Raw genomic sequence first — 15,293 nt, forward strand, 5'->3', positions numbered from 1 at the left:
CAAAGACCTAGCATATGGTCTGCAAAGTGCCTGTTTGTACTGCCTTTCTGAATTTGTATCGACTGCATTGCTGCTTTTTCTTCAACGGGAATGAGTTGCTGTTTAACAACGGATATACAATTGGTTTTAGGGTGTTTTCTTGTTTGATTTTCTCCAGGTGTTCCTGTTCTTCGAATTGGTCACCTATTTCGTTTTATTATGTAGCGTATCTAAAAAAAGAATTTCCTTTTTGCTAATTCGCGGTTATCTGAAATTTTCTCTAGTTGAACCTAAGTGCATGCAGGTTTTAAACCATAGTAGTTCATAAGCCAAGTTAGATGGGATGAAGATGGAGTTAATGTTGGTCCGGAGGCATGAAGAAAGTGGAAGATATATGCAAAAATTTAGACAACATACTGATAGACACTTTTAATTATACGTGTTGTATGGTTGAAAGTCTTTGTCTCATAGCATGGATAACTGAATGAAGAATGTAGCTTGATTCTTTACATGCTTTTCTCTAATGCCCAAATTTCTGTTTTGACACGTCCACTCGTTTCGTTGTACCATATACTCTAAACACGAAAGGTTTATGTCGTTTACGAGAAAAGTGATGACAAAGTCTGAGTACAAAAGTTATGATTTTCTTGTGGGAAAGGATAACCTAACATCCATACCATTACTATACCTTTTTTTTCTAGTTCTGAATATATCTTTAATTCTTCAACGTACTAATTGTCAACACAATAGTATTTACTCCATTTATGTGAAGATAACAACAATCATAATTATATTTTGCCAAGTAGTCAAATTCTCTTTTCTTCATGTGGACTTAGTATGCTATATAAAAATATACCAAAAATATTAAAACTTTACTACCAATTACAAAACACTAGAAAGTTCTGAATTCGATATTTTGCCACCGCCATTGCTTTATAATAATGTCAAATGTATCATGTAAAACATATTATCATTTTTTTCTCAAGAATGCTCTTAAGATAATGATGGTCGGTGTCACACGGAAAAAAAGTTTCAACATCTTTCCACTGAAATCCATTTCCCTTCCATACATAAAGTTCCTTAGTCATCAAGCATTCGATTTATATTCCATTGAATTCCTTACTCTTTTAACACAAATAATTGAACAATGGTTATGGTTTGGGTGTTGTAATGTTTTTCGCTAGAAGGTGAATTTCTACTTTTTATATAGTCACTTACATCATTTTGCGGTACATTGGGAAAAGGAAAAAAATTATGTTGTATAGTCGAATAAAGACAACAACTGAATCGTTGTACGAAACCTAGGGTTTTATTTTACGCGAGAAATCAAAGTTTGAGCTTCGTAATATAACGTTTTGTTTTCCTTCATTCAGAATGAATACATCTTTACTTACAGCATGTACTCAAGATAGTAGCATTTGCTTTTCTCTTATGTCTCATCGCCGAGTCGTCCAATTCTCTAGCTCTCATTTAGAGATAGCATGTTACTAAAATTTTATCACCCAACATATTGTTTTCACTACGAATACGTTAAAAGGCTCAACTCCGAATTTTACTCCCCTCGTTGCGCGTTCATAGAAAATCAAAACACGCGTGACTATAATGCATAAACATGTTAACCCTTTCCTCAATAATGCTCTCAAATTAATGATGTGTTAGCTGTCAGCTGTCACGCTGAGATAAAATTTCAAGATCTTTTAGCTGAATTCCAGTTTCTTCCATATATAAAGTTCCTTAGTCAAGAATTATTCTATTTATCCTTTTCATTGAATTCCTTACTCTTTTAACATAATAGTTGAATAAGGATTGTGAGTTGATTGTTGTAATATTTTTATCTAGAAGATGAATTTCAATTTCTGGTGTGGTCACTTGCATCGTTTTTCCGTACATTGTGAAAAACGGAATTTTTGGCATATAGTTGGATAACGACAACGGGAAGACGGTGGTCTGGGGCCTAGGGTTTTATTTTACGCGGGAAAACAGAAATTCGAACTCCGTATTATAACTTTTATCTTTTCCTTCTTCAGAATGAATGCATCTTTACGTAATTCTCGTTTCGAAGATAGTAGCATTTGCATTTCTCTTATGTCCCATCGCGAGGCACCGAATTCTCCAGCTCCCGTGTGCTGCTACAAAAACCATCAACGAACATATGGTTTCACAACGGTCGAATACTTGGAATGTTTTAAACTCAAAATTTCACTCTCTGCGCCATATCTTAATAGAAAACTCAAACGCGCGTAACTTACAATACAAAAAAAACACATTAACCCTTTCCTCAATAATGCTCTCGAATCAATGGCGATAGGTGGCACCCGAAAATATAGTAGTTTGCAATATATATTCCCTGGAGATCCAGTCAAGTCTATGCATAAACTTCTCCATAGCCGGCGATTGTTCAGAGTAGTTGTCCTCCATTTATAAATAAAGCTATATAACACGAATATTCCCTCCCAAAAAATCTCCCAGACGTGTTACGGCCCGTGTTACCTCATCAACGGGGTTAACAAATTGCCGTAACAACAACCTGTTATTCGCCACACCATCATCTCCTTCTTCTTCTCCTCCTCCTCCGCCAACTCATCCCTGCCAAATTTCTCCCAGCGCCGAATCTCCTCTAGAAGCTTCTCGGGGCCAGCGGGGCCGGAGCTGCTCTGATTCGCGGCGGCCCGGCGGCGAATGCTCTACCTCAAGCTGCCGGCGGGGGATTTGGGGTTCCGAGGGGACGACGCGGGGCGGTGATCCCGTTCCGGACTGCGGCGGCAGGGCCCCAGGCGGCCCAGGCGGTTGATCCGCCCGGCGTTCCCATGGCGACGGCGAAGCCGCGGGAGGCGGAGGCGGCCTGCCTGCAGAGCTTCGAGCTCTACGAGAGCGAGTCGGTAAGGTTTCCGCATCCCGCTCCTCGCTCCCTCCCGGTGATGTTGCGTGGCGAGGGAGCGGTTCGTTCCTGTGATTCGTGAGGGGCTAGAGATTTTCCGTAGAGGCCCTTCCTTCAGGTCCGTTTGCTTCGGAACCTCTAGCTGCTGCTCGCAACGGATGATTGGTTTGCCCCTTGGTCTCGTAGCTTAGCTTTGATGTCAACCTATGGTGTTTGCGACTTTGCGTATCGGCGGAAGCTTCTCCCCTTGCGGATTAATTCAGCATGCGAGAGTTCCCTTTGCGTGGTCCGGGTGCATGATTCTGGAAATGCTCTTTTGTGGTCCGAGTACATGATTCTGGAAATGCTCTTTCGAAGAACACTTGTAATGTGTGTGAGAGGTGGATTGGGAGATCCCTTGAAGGGGTTGCAATTTTATTTTGTGGTTACTTAACAGAGGGAGTCAGAGCTTTGCTTGTTGAGAGTCGAGATAAGTTTCTAACTATTAGTGTTTGCGGGCTTGATGTTGTTGACGTAGTTTGGATGAAACATCATCTGAAACTTGGCTGCCTTCTCATATTATCTCCCCCTGCCCTATTGGTCATTCACCTTGTGGCCTCCTCGTTTTAAGATGGCTGGCGGCTGCGGATTTCTATGCTCAGCGGTTACGTGTCTCTTCCCGGGTTGGTCGGAACACACTCATCCTCCTCTTGTTGTGGGGTATCTGCCTCGCCAGTTCTCAGACTATAGGCATGATGGTTGAGCACAAAGAGCTCTGGCTCCGCCATCGCCTGTGCCAGCTATGCTGATACGCCATCCTGTTCTGGCCCGCTGATCTTAAAAAGCGAGAGTTTGAGTGTCTCTTCCTCCATCGCGTGCTTCCTGCCCCTTCTTCCGCCACCTGTATTTTTGTTTTGCCATTTATAGATGATGAAAATGCAACTTTATAGATTGGCTGACCATTTAACGGCCCGAGGTTTGAATACATTGTTGAATACAGTTTAAGAAGCATTTTTTTCATAAAGGATCTTCTCTGTATTGTTATTTGATGCTAGCAGGTAGCAGCTCTGTTAGGTTTGCAGCATCTAAAATGGTGACAAAGCATTTAGTCTAATTCACACGTAATATCATCATAATTTCTTCATGGATGGTGAAACTTCTCAATTCCTCTGTAATTTTTACATAAGATCAGTTTGCTGTTTACCGTGTTAGTACTTGAATAACTAATTCAATGGAGAAATTGATCAGTTTCTTGGTTCATTAACTCATTATCCCCACCAGAATTGGGCTTAATATGTTCACTTGTTTTTGCAGACGTTCTACATTTTTGGAACTAATTCTGACAAAACACTATGGAGATTACTCAAGATCGATAGATCAGAAACACCAGAACTTGACATAGACGAGTGTTCTACTGTCTATACAGAAACTGAATACCAGGAACTTTTAAATGGTCTCGATGAAGACCACAGGTCAACTGGAGGGGTAAAATTTGTGACAAAATTTTATGGCATCATTGGTAAGTTATTCTCTCCTTGTTGTGTGCAAATCGAGAATTAATTAACTTCTATAGATGTGCATTTTACAGTGGTTCTTTTTCTCAGGTTTCGTTAAGTTCCTTGGGCCATTTTACATGTTAATTATCACCGAACAGAGAAAAATTGGGGAGATATTTGATCATCCAGTGTACCAGGTGACTAAGACTTCAATGGTTGAGCTAGCAAATTCTAAATCTCGATCCAGTTTTCTAAGTTCCAAGGATGAGAACAGGTTTGTGCACCCCGTTTAATTTGCATGCTCGAAAATGTTTATTCATGTGCTTAAATTGTATATGTTGATCGAGGAGAATTATGTTAATGAAAGTACATATATGAACAACTTTTTTTTTGCTTCCTATGAACTTAATTTATTGATTGTACTTAATTTATCAGTGAAAATCTCAAGTTAGTTTCTAGTTGTATAGTATTATTGTATTAAACTGTTCTCTTGAAAAAGTAATAAGCTTCCATTGTCGTGTGCCATCTTATTCCTCTCAAATGTATCACTATGTAATGGATCCATATCTCCAACTAGTTACTAAATTGTAAGGTCCTTTTATACTTTCTAGTGGCCAATTGCCCAGAAAGTACACTATCTGTTTTATCCCAGTATTCCATTTCCTAATTATTTCTATTTCATTTTCTTGTAACAAGCTAATTCTTTCTGTAATTACACAGATACAAGAAGATTTTGAACTCACTTGATCTTAGAAAGGATTTCTTTTTCTGTTACTCATATCCTATCATGAGAAGTCTTCAGAAGAATTTAACTGATCCTCAAGAAGGGTGGTTATTATATGAGTCAACTTTCGTGTGGAATGAGTTCCTTACACGCCGAATACGCAATTGTCTGAGAAGTACCCTGTGGACCGTTGCATTAGTCTATGGTTTTTTTAAGCAGGTTTGTGCTGAAGTAGCCTTTAATTGCTATTATTTCCTTTGGGTGTATTTTTTAAGAGAAACTTCTTCTATGCTAAAGTGGAGACATTAAATAGAAATAGCTTTGGCTGGATTTAAGACTTTTTTAGTTCACTAATATCTGGCAATAGTTCACTAGATAGGTGAAATAATTTTTCCTTGCCAAATGCAATCTGTTAGTTCAAACTTCAATTTTCTTTCTTCATTTGTTGCCTTTTAAACATAATCACATAGTTATTTATTTATTTATATAGTATGAATCTTGATCCATTCTTTTCCCCACTTTATATCCAAGTATCTAACGAATTTGTGAGGTGCTAGCCTTAGATTAATAGATTTCGATCTGAATGTTACTTTTTATGCCATATTATTAGGACAAATTTGCTATATCTGGGAAGGACGTTATGTTCACGCTAATTGCTAGGCGCTCAAGACATTATGCTGGCACCAGGTTTGCACATATAAATTTTTTTGTTTAATATTTCTTCTTAGTTTGGCATGATAGTTGGATTGAAATGGTTTAACTGAATGTTGAATAGATATTTAAAGAGGGGAGTGAATAAGAAGGGCCGGGTAGCAAATGATGTTGAGACTGAGCAAATTGTTTATGAAGCTGTTTCTAGGCCTACAGAAGTAAGTTCTGTTGTGCAGAACAGGGGTTCGATCCCACTATTCTGGTCACAGGATACATCAAAGTTACATATTAAACCTGATATCACATGTAAGCTCCTCAACTTACCTATTATCTATGTAGTATCGTCAACATATTTTAAATAAACATTTCTTGTTTGTCAGTGCATGCTGAGAAGGACAAAAATTATGAAGCTACCAAGCTTCATTTCGAAAATCTTAGAAAAAGATATGGCAACCCTATCATTATCTTAAACTTGATTAAGGTGAGTTGTACCATCTTGTTCTGAAGTAGTAACATTTTTGGATATCCTGACACATGATTGCTAATTTGACTTGTTTTGTTATTTTACTGTCACTGTTTACATATAAGACACGCGAAAGACGGGAGTCAATACTTCGTCGGGAATTTGATAAGGCAATAAGGATCATAAACGAATTTGATTCAGAGGAGAACCATCTGCGGTTCTTACATTGGGATCTTCATAAAAACTCTCAAGGGTATTGATTGTTACATTTCTCATATTTTATTTCAACATATTAGTATTTTGTAGCATGCATTATTGACGTTATTTTGTTTCAGGAAACCTACAAATGTGCTTGATGTTCTTTTGAAAGTGGCATTTCGGGCTCTGAGCTTGACAGAGTTTTTCTATTGTCAAGTTGCACCACCTTCAGAGTCTGAAACTGCTCACTGGCCTGCCCTATTGTGAGTTGATCCTTATTATTATTTCCACATTATGGTTTTATTTGCTACATAGTTGGTACTTTGAGTTCTGTTGTGCTCTTCTATTTCAAGAATGGTCACTGCTCTTCTTTATGCATTTGATTTCATTCTCCTATTTCCTTATAGGAACAGCCACGATCCATATTGCTGTGATGAGAGCAATAGTGACATATCCCAAGAAGATATTTCAGGCAGTTCTGATTCCTCTGGCAATGGAACTGCAGAAGACAAACCTGAAACCAGTGAATTACCCCAACTAAAACCACCAATATTCCAAAAAGGTGTCTTACGGACAAACTGTATAGACTGCTTGGATCGTACAAATGTTGCTCAGTATGCATATGGTTTAGCTGCCCTTGGACATCAGCTGCATGCACTTGGTTGTGTAGAATCCCCAGAACTTGGTTTAGGTGCTCCTTTGGCTCATCATTTAATGCACTTCTATGAGAGGATGGGTGACACACTTGCTGTACAGTATAGCGGGTCGGCTGCTCATAATAAGGTATTTGACAAAAACCAACTATATCTCTTGAAACAGCTAATACATAAGCAGCAAGATGAGCTATTGTGAATTTGTGATTCTGACATTCCGTGTAGTGAATATGGATTGATCTAGGAACAAATGTTCACTCGAGTTATTCTTTTCAGTTTAGATGACCAAAATGCTGGTTAAGAAAGAATAATGCGGTATATTTTTTCTATATTCTTTGGTTATAATTGTGGGAAGGGGATTTAGTCAAATTTAGTTTCAGATTTCAAGTTTAAGCATTCAATTCTTTCGATAGCTTAAGTACGCCATCTGGGCATGCGGATACATTTTCTCCCATACAAGTATTGACCATACATGGATCATGTTCGTAATCATTGTTCTATTGAAAAACTTGGTTCCTTTGATGTGAATAATAAGATGTGCTATAGCCCTATCTTGTTAAGCATCATATAGAGTCTCCCAAGATGCCAGGGGCGCAAGTTATTGAACTGCAACAAAAAGTTAAATGGTCATCATATATTTGTTCTATGGTTTCTGGATGTATCGCTTGCCTCTGAACCTTAACGAAGAGTAATTGGTCATGGTACTGAACATTGAACAGAACCCATGCAGGAAGGGGAAAACTGTGCTGATTGTAATGTTTTGTTTATTACTTTGTGAAGATCTCCATAATTAAAAAATAAAATATTCATTTAATATGGATCATCATTCAGTTTTACTAGTATTTTGTCAATCTTTAAGTGGCCAATGTATTCTTTTTACTGCTTGTCAATTAATACATTGTTTTCTCTATCTTTATATTTTGTTTCATGTTTAACTGCACCCAGCACCGCTCTAATTTTCTTTGATTTGGTAATATTTTGAAGATATTCTCTGCAAAGAGGGGCCACTTGAAGCTTTTTATACGATCACAAGAGTTCTTCAGGACACTACAACGACACTATAGCAATGCCTGTATAGATGCTAACAAACAGGCAGCCATAAACTTGTATGTTTTACTGAGTATCCATGTCCACTTTGCAGAACCCATTTTTTCAATAAAATATTGAGTTTTTTTTATATTTTTTCAGATTTTTGGGGTACTTCCAACCGGAGCAAGGAAATCCTGCACTCTGGGAGCTAGAATCATCTTCTGAGGAACATAACAATGAACCTTTGGATCATACAGGGTAAACATGATTCACCTAGTTATTTATGGCCTTATCTACCTGAGTCTATCCAAACAATAAATTAGTGTGATGCTTCTCATGCATGCAATCCAAAGAGTTTGGTGTATAAATGAAAGTTTCTGTGATGAACAATCCCTTGTGAGTCACCCATTCACATGCGGAGTCATTTGACAACCATAATTTTAATGTTCCTTTGTGCTGTTGGAAATTGATAGCATGCGAATAATTCTTATCCCCATTATTTCATTGCCACTATGGTGCATTACATATTAATCCCTTTATGGGCTAAAACTTTATCATCTCCTGACAGTGTTATGCTACTGTTGAATACACACGGGTGTTTAGTTGTTTAAGGCAGTGGCAAAAAGTCAGTGATTGGTCATATTATGATGTCTAGTGCAGATATATATTTTTTCCATAAAAGTTTTGGTCGGGCTTAAATTTGCACGAGTGTTTTCACACTATTGAGCACCATGAGGACCTTTTAGCTCATTTACTTTGGGTAGCTTTCCCAGTTCTTACATTTGAAGGCTGTTCAAGGTCTAGTCTGAACGAAACATGCCTTTTGTAGATCAGTAAGGACCTTCGTGGCATTGACTATTTATTTTGATGTCACAGTGACAATCCAATACCAAAAGTGAAATCAGAGGGCAGCCTTCTTTGTGTAAGCAATGCATCTATATCTGGCGGAAGTAATGAATTATTGAATGGAGCACAACCTGATGCCATTAATGAGTTACAACCTTCAAACGTGGAGTCTGATTTGGTGGACGAAAATGAGATTTCACAACCCTTTGAAAGTGAGGTGTCAAATTCAAGGTCAGCTTCTGTTTATTCAGGCTTTATACATTAAGTTTGATTCTTCGTCGGTATTTGATAGTTTACTAGAAAGTAAAACAGTGGTATTTCAATTAAGTATAGGTTCATCATTATATTTGACCGGTATATTCTTCTCTAAAACCTATTGCAGATATACCCCAACAGTGTCTGATAATCATATACATCATGTCCCAGACAGTCAATATTATTATTGCAATGGTTCGGGCGATTCAAACTTCCTGGATCCTGAATGGCTTTCAAATTCAGGCAATTCAAGCGATGAAAGGTCAATTTTGGTGTTGTTTTACTCTATTTCTGTAATTGTCTCTCCCATGCATGCTCAACATCTTACTCTTTAACTGTCTAATTTCCGAAAAGTTCTTCTGGCACATGAGCTCCAGTGATCCCTCTATATTAAAATGTTCATAAATCATATTTAGAACTTTTGATTTTTTTGAAGCAATTCTGATCTTTGTCAATTATATATCCCACAAGCCTGCAAAATTCTTTTTTTATTATGGGCAACACAAAAATGAGAAAATCTGACATTTTTTTGAGATTTGAAAATGTGACACTCGGATCCACATTTTTGTCATTTTTGTGTAGCCAAAAATACACATTATTTCCAATTGATAGTTAGCAAGTTTGTGGTATACATTACTAGCTACATCCTGATTTATTTTACAAATTTTTTTGAAACTCAGAAATGTGATTTGTGATTTTTTTTTTTAAACGGGATCACTGGTGCCCATGTGCACCAAATCTCCACTCTCTTATATCCTCATAATTACAGTAAATTGTTCCGTACGTACTTATGTTTGTCTCAGCCTAGGTAAATCATGAAAGGAGCAAAGATAATTTAATTGAAGCATACCATTAGTTAACTTTTACTATTATCAGTTTGATGTCCTTTTGCTCTGGCAATCACATAACCATCCTTTCAATATCAAACACAGTAGTTCTGTATTGGTTTGAAGCCCTTTTTCGCTGGCGATTACATACCTGTCCTTGCATTATTGAACACAAGAAATCATATCCACAAAGTAATTTGAACCATTTTGGTTAGTGTGTGGTGTTGTTCATCTCGTGCTCATTAGTACTGCTCTGACTATGTCGAGAAAAACAATATTCTTTTCTCACTGTATCAATGGTAAACCGTGAACAGGTCAATTGCAATTAGCTCGCCAGATGCTCAACGTTCGACCGAGAATGTCATTAGTGCCATAATTCCTGAGACCATGGTGAGCATACAATCCCCACACTCGGTTCTCTTCATGGTCATTTCATGTGTTCCAACGAACAAAAGTAATCACTTAATCTGAAACTTTTCAGGAAAACCAAGTTGCTGAGGTTCAGGGTCAGAAGTTGCCCGAGCATTTTGTGCAGTGGGTTAATGATGGTGACACTTTCTGGTTTTGAGACCACTATGGTGTTGTGTCATGCATTCTTGGCCGCTTGGAGGATCACACAAGACCTTTTCCAAATAGTCACTTGACGGATTGGAGTAGCAGATTAAATGGTGAGAAGAGACGGATGGTTCAGCACTTCAGACGGGAGGGCCTTCTCACAGCATTTCACCCACTCCACCTAAAAGGACAAGAGTGTTCACAACGGTTCAGAAAAAGAAAAAGAAATAGAAAATCGTTGCCTGTAATTTGGGAGTGCTTCGGGAAGCACACAATTCTGTTTATTTGGTCGTTTGTACTAGGGGCGAGTAGATAGGGTAATCTTTTTCTTACATATTGAAAAGAAAATAGTGGTAGATACCGTAATTGTTTTTCTTGAAAACTTTGTATTATTCATGGGAGCATCTCATTTTTCTTTGTAAATATATATGCGGTTGAGGCGGGTTACATAGTACATTCTTTCTCTTGATTTTTTTAAACTCCGATCTCGTGCCCACCATGTGCAGGGTGTATTCATCTTCTGGTACCAGCATCGATATTTACACTGTTCTCCTGTGTCCCGGGCTTCCATTGTAACGTGTTATATTTCATTGATTGGCGATAATAAATCATGGTAGTTCACGCTAACTGTTACCACGTTGTGCAGTTAGAGCCTAGGCTATAAAATCACTGGGTTCCTCACTCCACAACTGACATAGTTTGGAAGACTTGCCTTTCCATCCTAGGACCAGCGTTCGACCAACAGTAGCGATTCATAACCCAGATTTTTCCTCGCACAGAGTTTGGAGATAGAATGAAAATCATACATAAGATTTACGCTGTTGATGATTGGTGGAGAAGAATACTTTGGATTGAGAGGCATCTGGAATACCTAGAGAAGAGCGAGTCCTGTTATGCGTAATGCGGAAGCGAACGAACCATCCAAGAGCATTAGTCATTGTTGAGACATGGCGAAGAGCACGTCAACATTCTACTATGATGTTTGCGATTCACGAAGAAAATGCAACCAGTCAAGCAGGTTGTACTATGGCAGTATAACACAATGCAGAGCGACATATGACTTTCTTTCTGAGTTGAGCAGTGTGGTAGTACTATTTACTGTTTAGGTGCATGTGAGTGAATTAATCACTTGTGGCAACCAAGAAGCATACTTTTGCGCAAGGCTATATTAGGAGGTGAGAAGAGATGGACGGTTCAGCACTTCAGGCGATCGCCTTTTCACCACACTGGTTTCACCCACTCTACCAAAGAGCAGAGTTCTTGCAAGTTACAATTCGTTTTTATGTCATTCCGCAACTCCTTCGGCAAGCTGTTACTTGGTCACATGTTTGTACCAGGCGAGAGAGTAGATAGCGCAATTCTTTTTTGCATGTTGAAAAGAAACTAGTGATAGGCATCACAATTGTTATTCTTTGGAAAAAAAAGTGCATCATTCATCGCAACATTCCATTTTCGTGTGTGTGTGTGAATCTTTCTGATATTCACACTTCCACTGTTCTCTTGCTTGTATCGCCAGCTTCCATTGGCGTTAATTCATGCTGAGAGTACCACATTATGCAGCTGGGGCCCATGGAAGGTTGAGGCTATAAAATGGCAGGGCCTCACTCCACAACTAGCATAACTTGCACGATATGACTTTCCCTTTTGCATCGTCGCTCTACCACCAGTAGCGGTTCCTAACATAGCTTGACAGAGCGTAGAGAGAGACTGAAACTACACACGAAGATGTATGCTTTAGATGATTGACACGAAACTTAATTGGGAATTTGGGACTGGGACTGGGTGGTCTCGGGAATACGTTGAAAGCAGCATTTTTTTGTTCAGCATAATGCTTTTTCTGAAACACGAAGGCAACGAATCAAGGAAGAGCACCGGCTAGTATCGAAACATGACCATGCCATCATATTCGCCGTGCAACCCTGTTGTGTTTGTGATGCAGCCAGAAGGCATGCGCTTAGTAAAAGACGGTTACTATTGCACAAAAGCGGCCTTCCCAATCTGCTTGGAGTTCACTTATCCAAGCTTTCGAGTGTTTAGCAATTTAAACGTTATTTTTCTTTTCCTTTTGAGACGAGCCGAACATGATCGCTGATATTCAAACTAACCCAATGCATTTGAGTGAATTAAGTCAACAAAAAATAATGCTTAAATGCGAGCTGTCTCATGCATTCCTAAATTAATTGCAAGTTTGGTGTATATTTGTTGTCTGTTTTCACTAGAAGTGTTCCTCTTGTGATTTTTTAAAGGAAGATTTTTTTTTCATGAATACACCTTGAATAATCATATAGAAGGGTGTCAAAAACGGCAAAATTGGTGCTGCCAACAAGAGGTGGTAGCTCCCTGCCGAAGCATACTCTCCCGGAACAACTTAGCCAATCGCCACCTATCATATTCCTCTTTGATATTCTCTCTAATGGTACCCAGCAACGCCGCCACCGCATCGTTGAAGACCACGTCGTTCTGGTGCCCCCAAGTGCGTCAGAAGACCAGAATGACCGCCGTCCACATGTTACGTCTGTGCTCCTTGGACAAATGCGAGACGACCACCAATCCACCAATTCCAAGTCTCCATCTAGGAGCCAATTTTCCTTATCCCAGCGACGAAGCCCCAGGACCATATCTGATGAGCCACCATGCAACCCAAAAGAAGATGCCGTCTCCTGGTCGTATTTAAAGGAAGATTTATCGCTCTTCTAAGTTCTAATCCTGCATATTGAAAAGAAAACAGCAGCACGTATCATAAGTTCAGAATTAAACTATGTATTATTCATGAGAGCATTTCATTTTAGTTTGTAAATACATATATGCGGTTGAGGCGGTTCAATTAGCACATTATTTCTCTTGTTTTTTTTTTCTTACTCCGATCTTGTGCCCACAGGTGTGCAAAGTGTATTCTTCTTCTGGTACCGGTATTCATATTTTCCCTGTTCTCATGTGTCCCCAGCTTCCATTCTAATATTCTGCACCCCTCCCAACCCGCACCCCTCCCAACCCTAAACGCACCCCTCCGCCGCCGCCGCCGCCGGTAGCGCCACCGGGCAAAGGCCGCGGGGCGTGGCGGCGCGGTGGCCTCTCCTTGCTGCCGCGCTGGGACGGCGACCGGGAGCCCTCTACGCTCGGTGCGGCCGGACGGAATTGGAGATGGGCGGCGGCGGCGGCCAGATCGGCCAGAAGCGGCAACCCTTGACTTCCGCCGGACTTCACCGCAGCAAGCCGGAGGGGCTGGTGGCGGGCAGCGGCCAGGCCATGATCTGCGCCACTTCCCCCCCCGCCTCTAGGCCGTGTGTGGAGGCGATCTCGGGTTTCTCTCGCGTCACGAGGTCGCCCGGGGCAGCAGCCTTGGGTACGACGGTGGAGGTGGCCATCTTCTTCGTCGGAGAGGGTCGGCCTGCGGTTGGTGGTGGTGGATCTATCGATCTATCACCGCATTCCGGCGGCGTGATGGAGGAGCTTGGAAGCCAGCGTCGGTGTCACCGGTGGTGGGTTGGAGTGGCTAGCCCGGGATGGTCGCCGACGTGGGGGTCCGACCTGAATAAAGGCGGCGGTCCTAGGGCCTCTCTTGCGTGAAGAGGAGAACCCACCGGAGGCCTGGACTCGTGATCTGGCCGGAGTGTTGAGTTCCGGAAGGCTCCGCCGATGAATGTAACAGTGCTTTTGCCTGGAGTTTGTTGGATCGGAGGTATTCGGTCGTGCGCACCCATGTTTTTATTCCGACCGATTGGTTCTGGAGGGAGCGGCGCGAAGCTCTTTTTCTTTGATTGACATCAAGTGACTATGGATCCATGATGAAAGTCGGAAGAAGAGAATTTCATGAAGGTCAGAGGGGAGGACTAGCTAAGGGAGGTTCAAGTCTTTGTGATGTTGAGGGACTTGCTTGGTGTTTCGGGCTTCACAGCAGCGGTATGAAAGTGGAGGCGACAACACAGGTGAAGTGCAGAGTCCTACCTTTCAGGGTGAAAACCCAAGGTCTGGCCTTAATTGGTTGTGCCTGGCAATGTCCTTGGTGGAGGCATTTGTTTTGAGAGCGGGGACTAGTCTGTAATTCAGGTGTTGTCTTGGCGGTGGATGTATTGCTGTTGTTAGGCCCGAGATACTGTAGCGGGACTTTTATTTCTTAGTTTTCTTTTCTTGTTTTTGGCTGTGTGCATCCGTAGTGCCATTAGGGTGGTGCGTTGTTGCAGAGGCTGGGTGTAATTGGTATCTTCTTGATATTAATATATTCCCTTTATCGAAAAAAAATCTTTTGTATAGTTTCATTGGCGTTATTAAATCCTGGAAGTTCACACTAACTGTTATGCAGTTAGGGCCTTGGCAGGCTGGGGCGTGGTGAGGCTATAAAATGACTGTTTGCCTCACTCCACAATTAGCATAGTTTGAAAGACTTCCCATCCTAGAACGCCCTACCACCACTATCGTTTCAGAACGCAGTTTTTTTTCTCTATAAAATGATGTTTGCCTCACTCCACAACTAGCATAGTTTGAAAGGCTTCCCATCCTAGAACGTGCGCCCTACCACCACTATCGTTTCATAACGCAGGTTTTTTCTCGCGGAAAATGTGTAGAGATAGACTGAAATCACACACGAGAGATATACGCTGTTGATGACTAGTAGAGCACGTACTTACTTTGGATTGGGAGGCATCTGGAACACCTTAAAAATAACCAGACAAGCTGTGTCTACTGCTGTTTTGTCAAACACCAAGGGAGTGTGAACCATCCAAGAGCATTAGTGACATCAGAGATGTGGCGAATAGCGTGTC

At 40.6% G+C, this 15,293-nt stretch overlaps 1 protein-coding gene across 2 annotated transcripts; it reads left to right on the top strand.

The window, feature by feature from the left end:
- Window positions 1–2,471: 2,471 nt before the first annotated feature.
- LOC127305683 (phosphoinositide phosphatase SAC2) lies at window positions 2,472–11,012 on the top strand. 2 transcript variants are annotated; one of them, XM_051336197.2, is made up of 16 exons: window positions 2,472–2,858; window positions 4,151–4,355; window positions 4,441–4,606; window positions 5,053–5,275; window positions 5,667–5,743; window positions 5,832–6,013; window positions 6,088–6,188; window positions 6,296–6,423; window positions 6,506–6,631; window positions 6,782–7,151; window positions 8,006–8,127; window positions 8,210–8,308; window positions 8,927–9,127; window positions 9,279–9,413; window positions 10,293–10,368; window positions 10,460–11,012. In XM_051336197.2, exons 1-16 carry the CDS (start codon window positions 2,787–2,789, stop codon window positions 10,544–10,546), a joined length of 2,370 nt encoding a protein of 789 aa, XP_051192157.1. In that variant the 5' UTR covers window positions 2,472–2,786; the 3' UTR covers window positions 10,547–11,012. The 2 variants fall into 2 exon arrangements, with proteins under 2 accessions (XP_051192157.1, XP_051192156.1); XM_051336196.2 differs by having other exon boundaries at window positions 2,474–2,858; window positions 6,776–7,151.
- The last annotated feature ends 4,281 nt before the right edge of the window (window positions 11,013–15,293 follow it).

The sequence above is a fragment of the Lolium perenne genome, chromosome 6, assembly GCF_019359855.2.
Source record: "Lolium perenne isolate Kyuss_39 chromosome 6, Kyuss_2.0, whole genome shotgun sequence".
Lineage (NCBI taxonomy): Eukaryota > Viridiplantae > Streptophyta > Magnoliopsida > Poales > Poaceae > Lolium > Lolium perenne.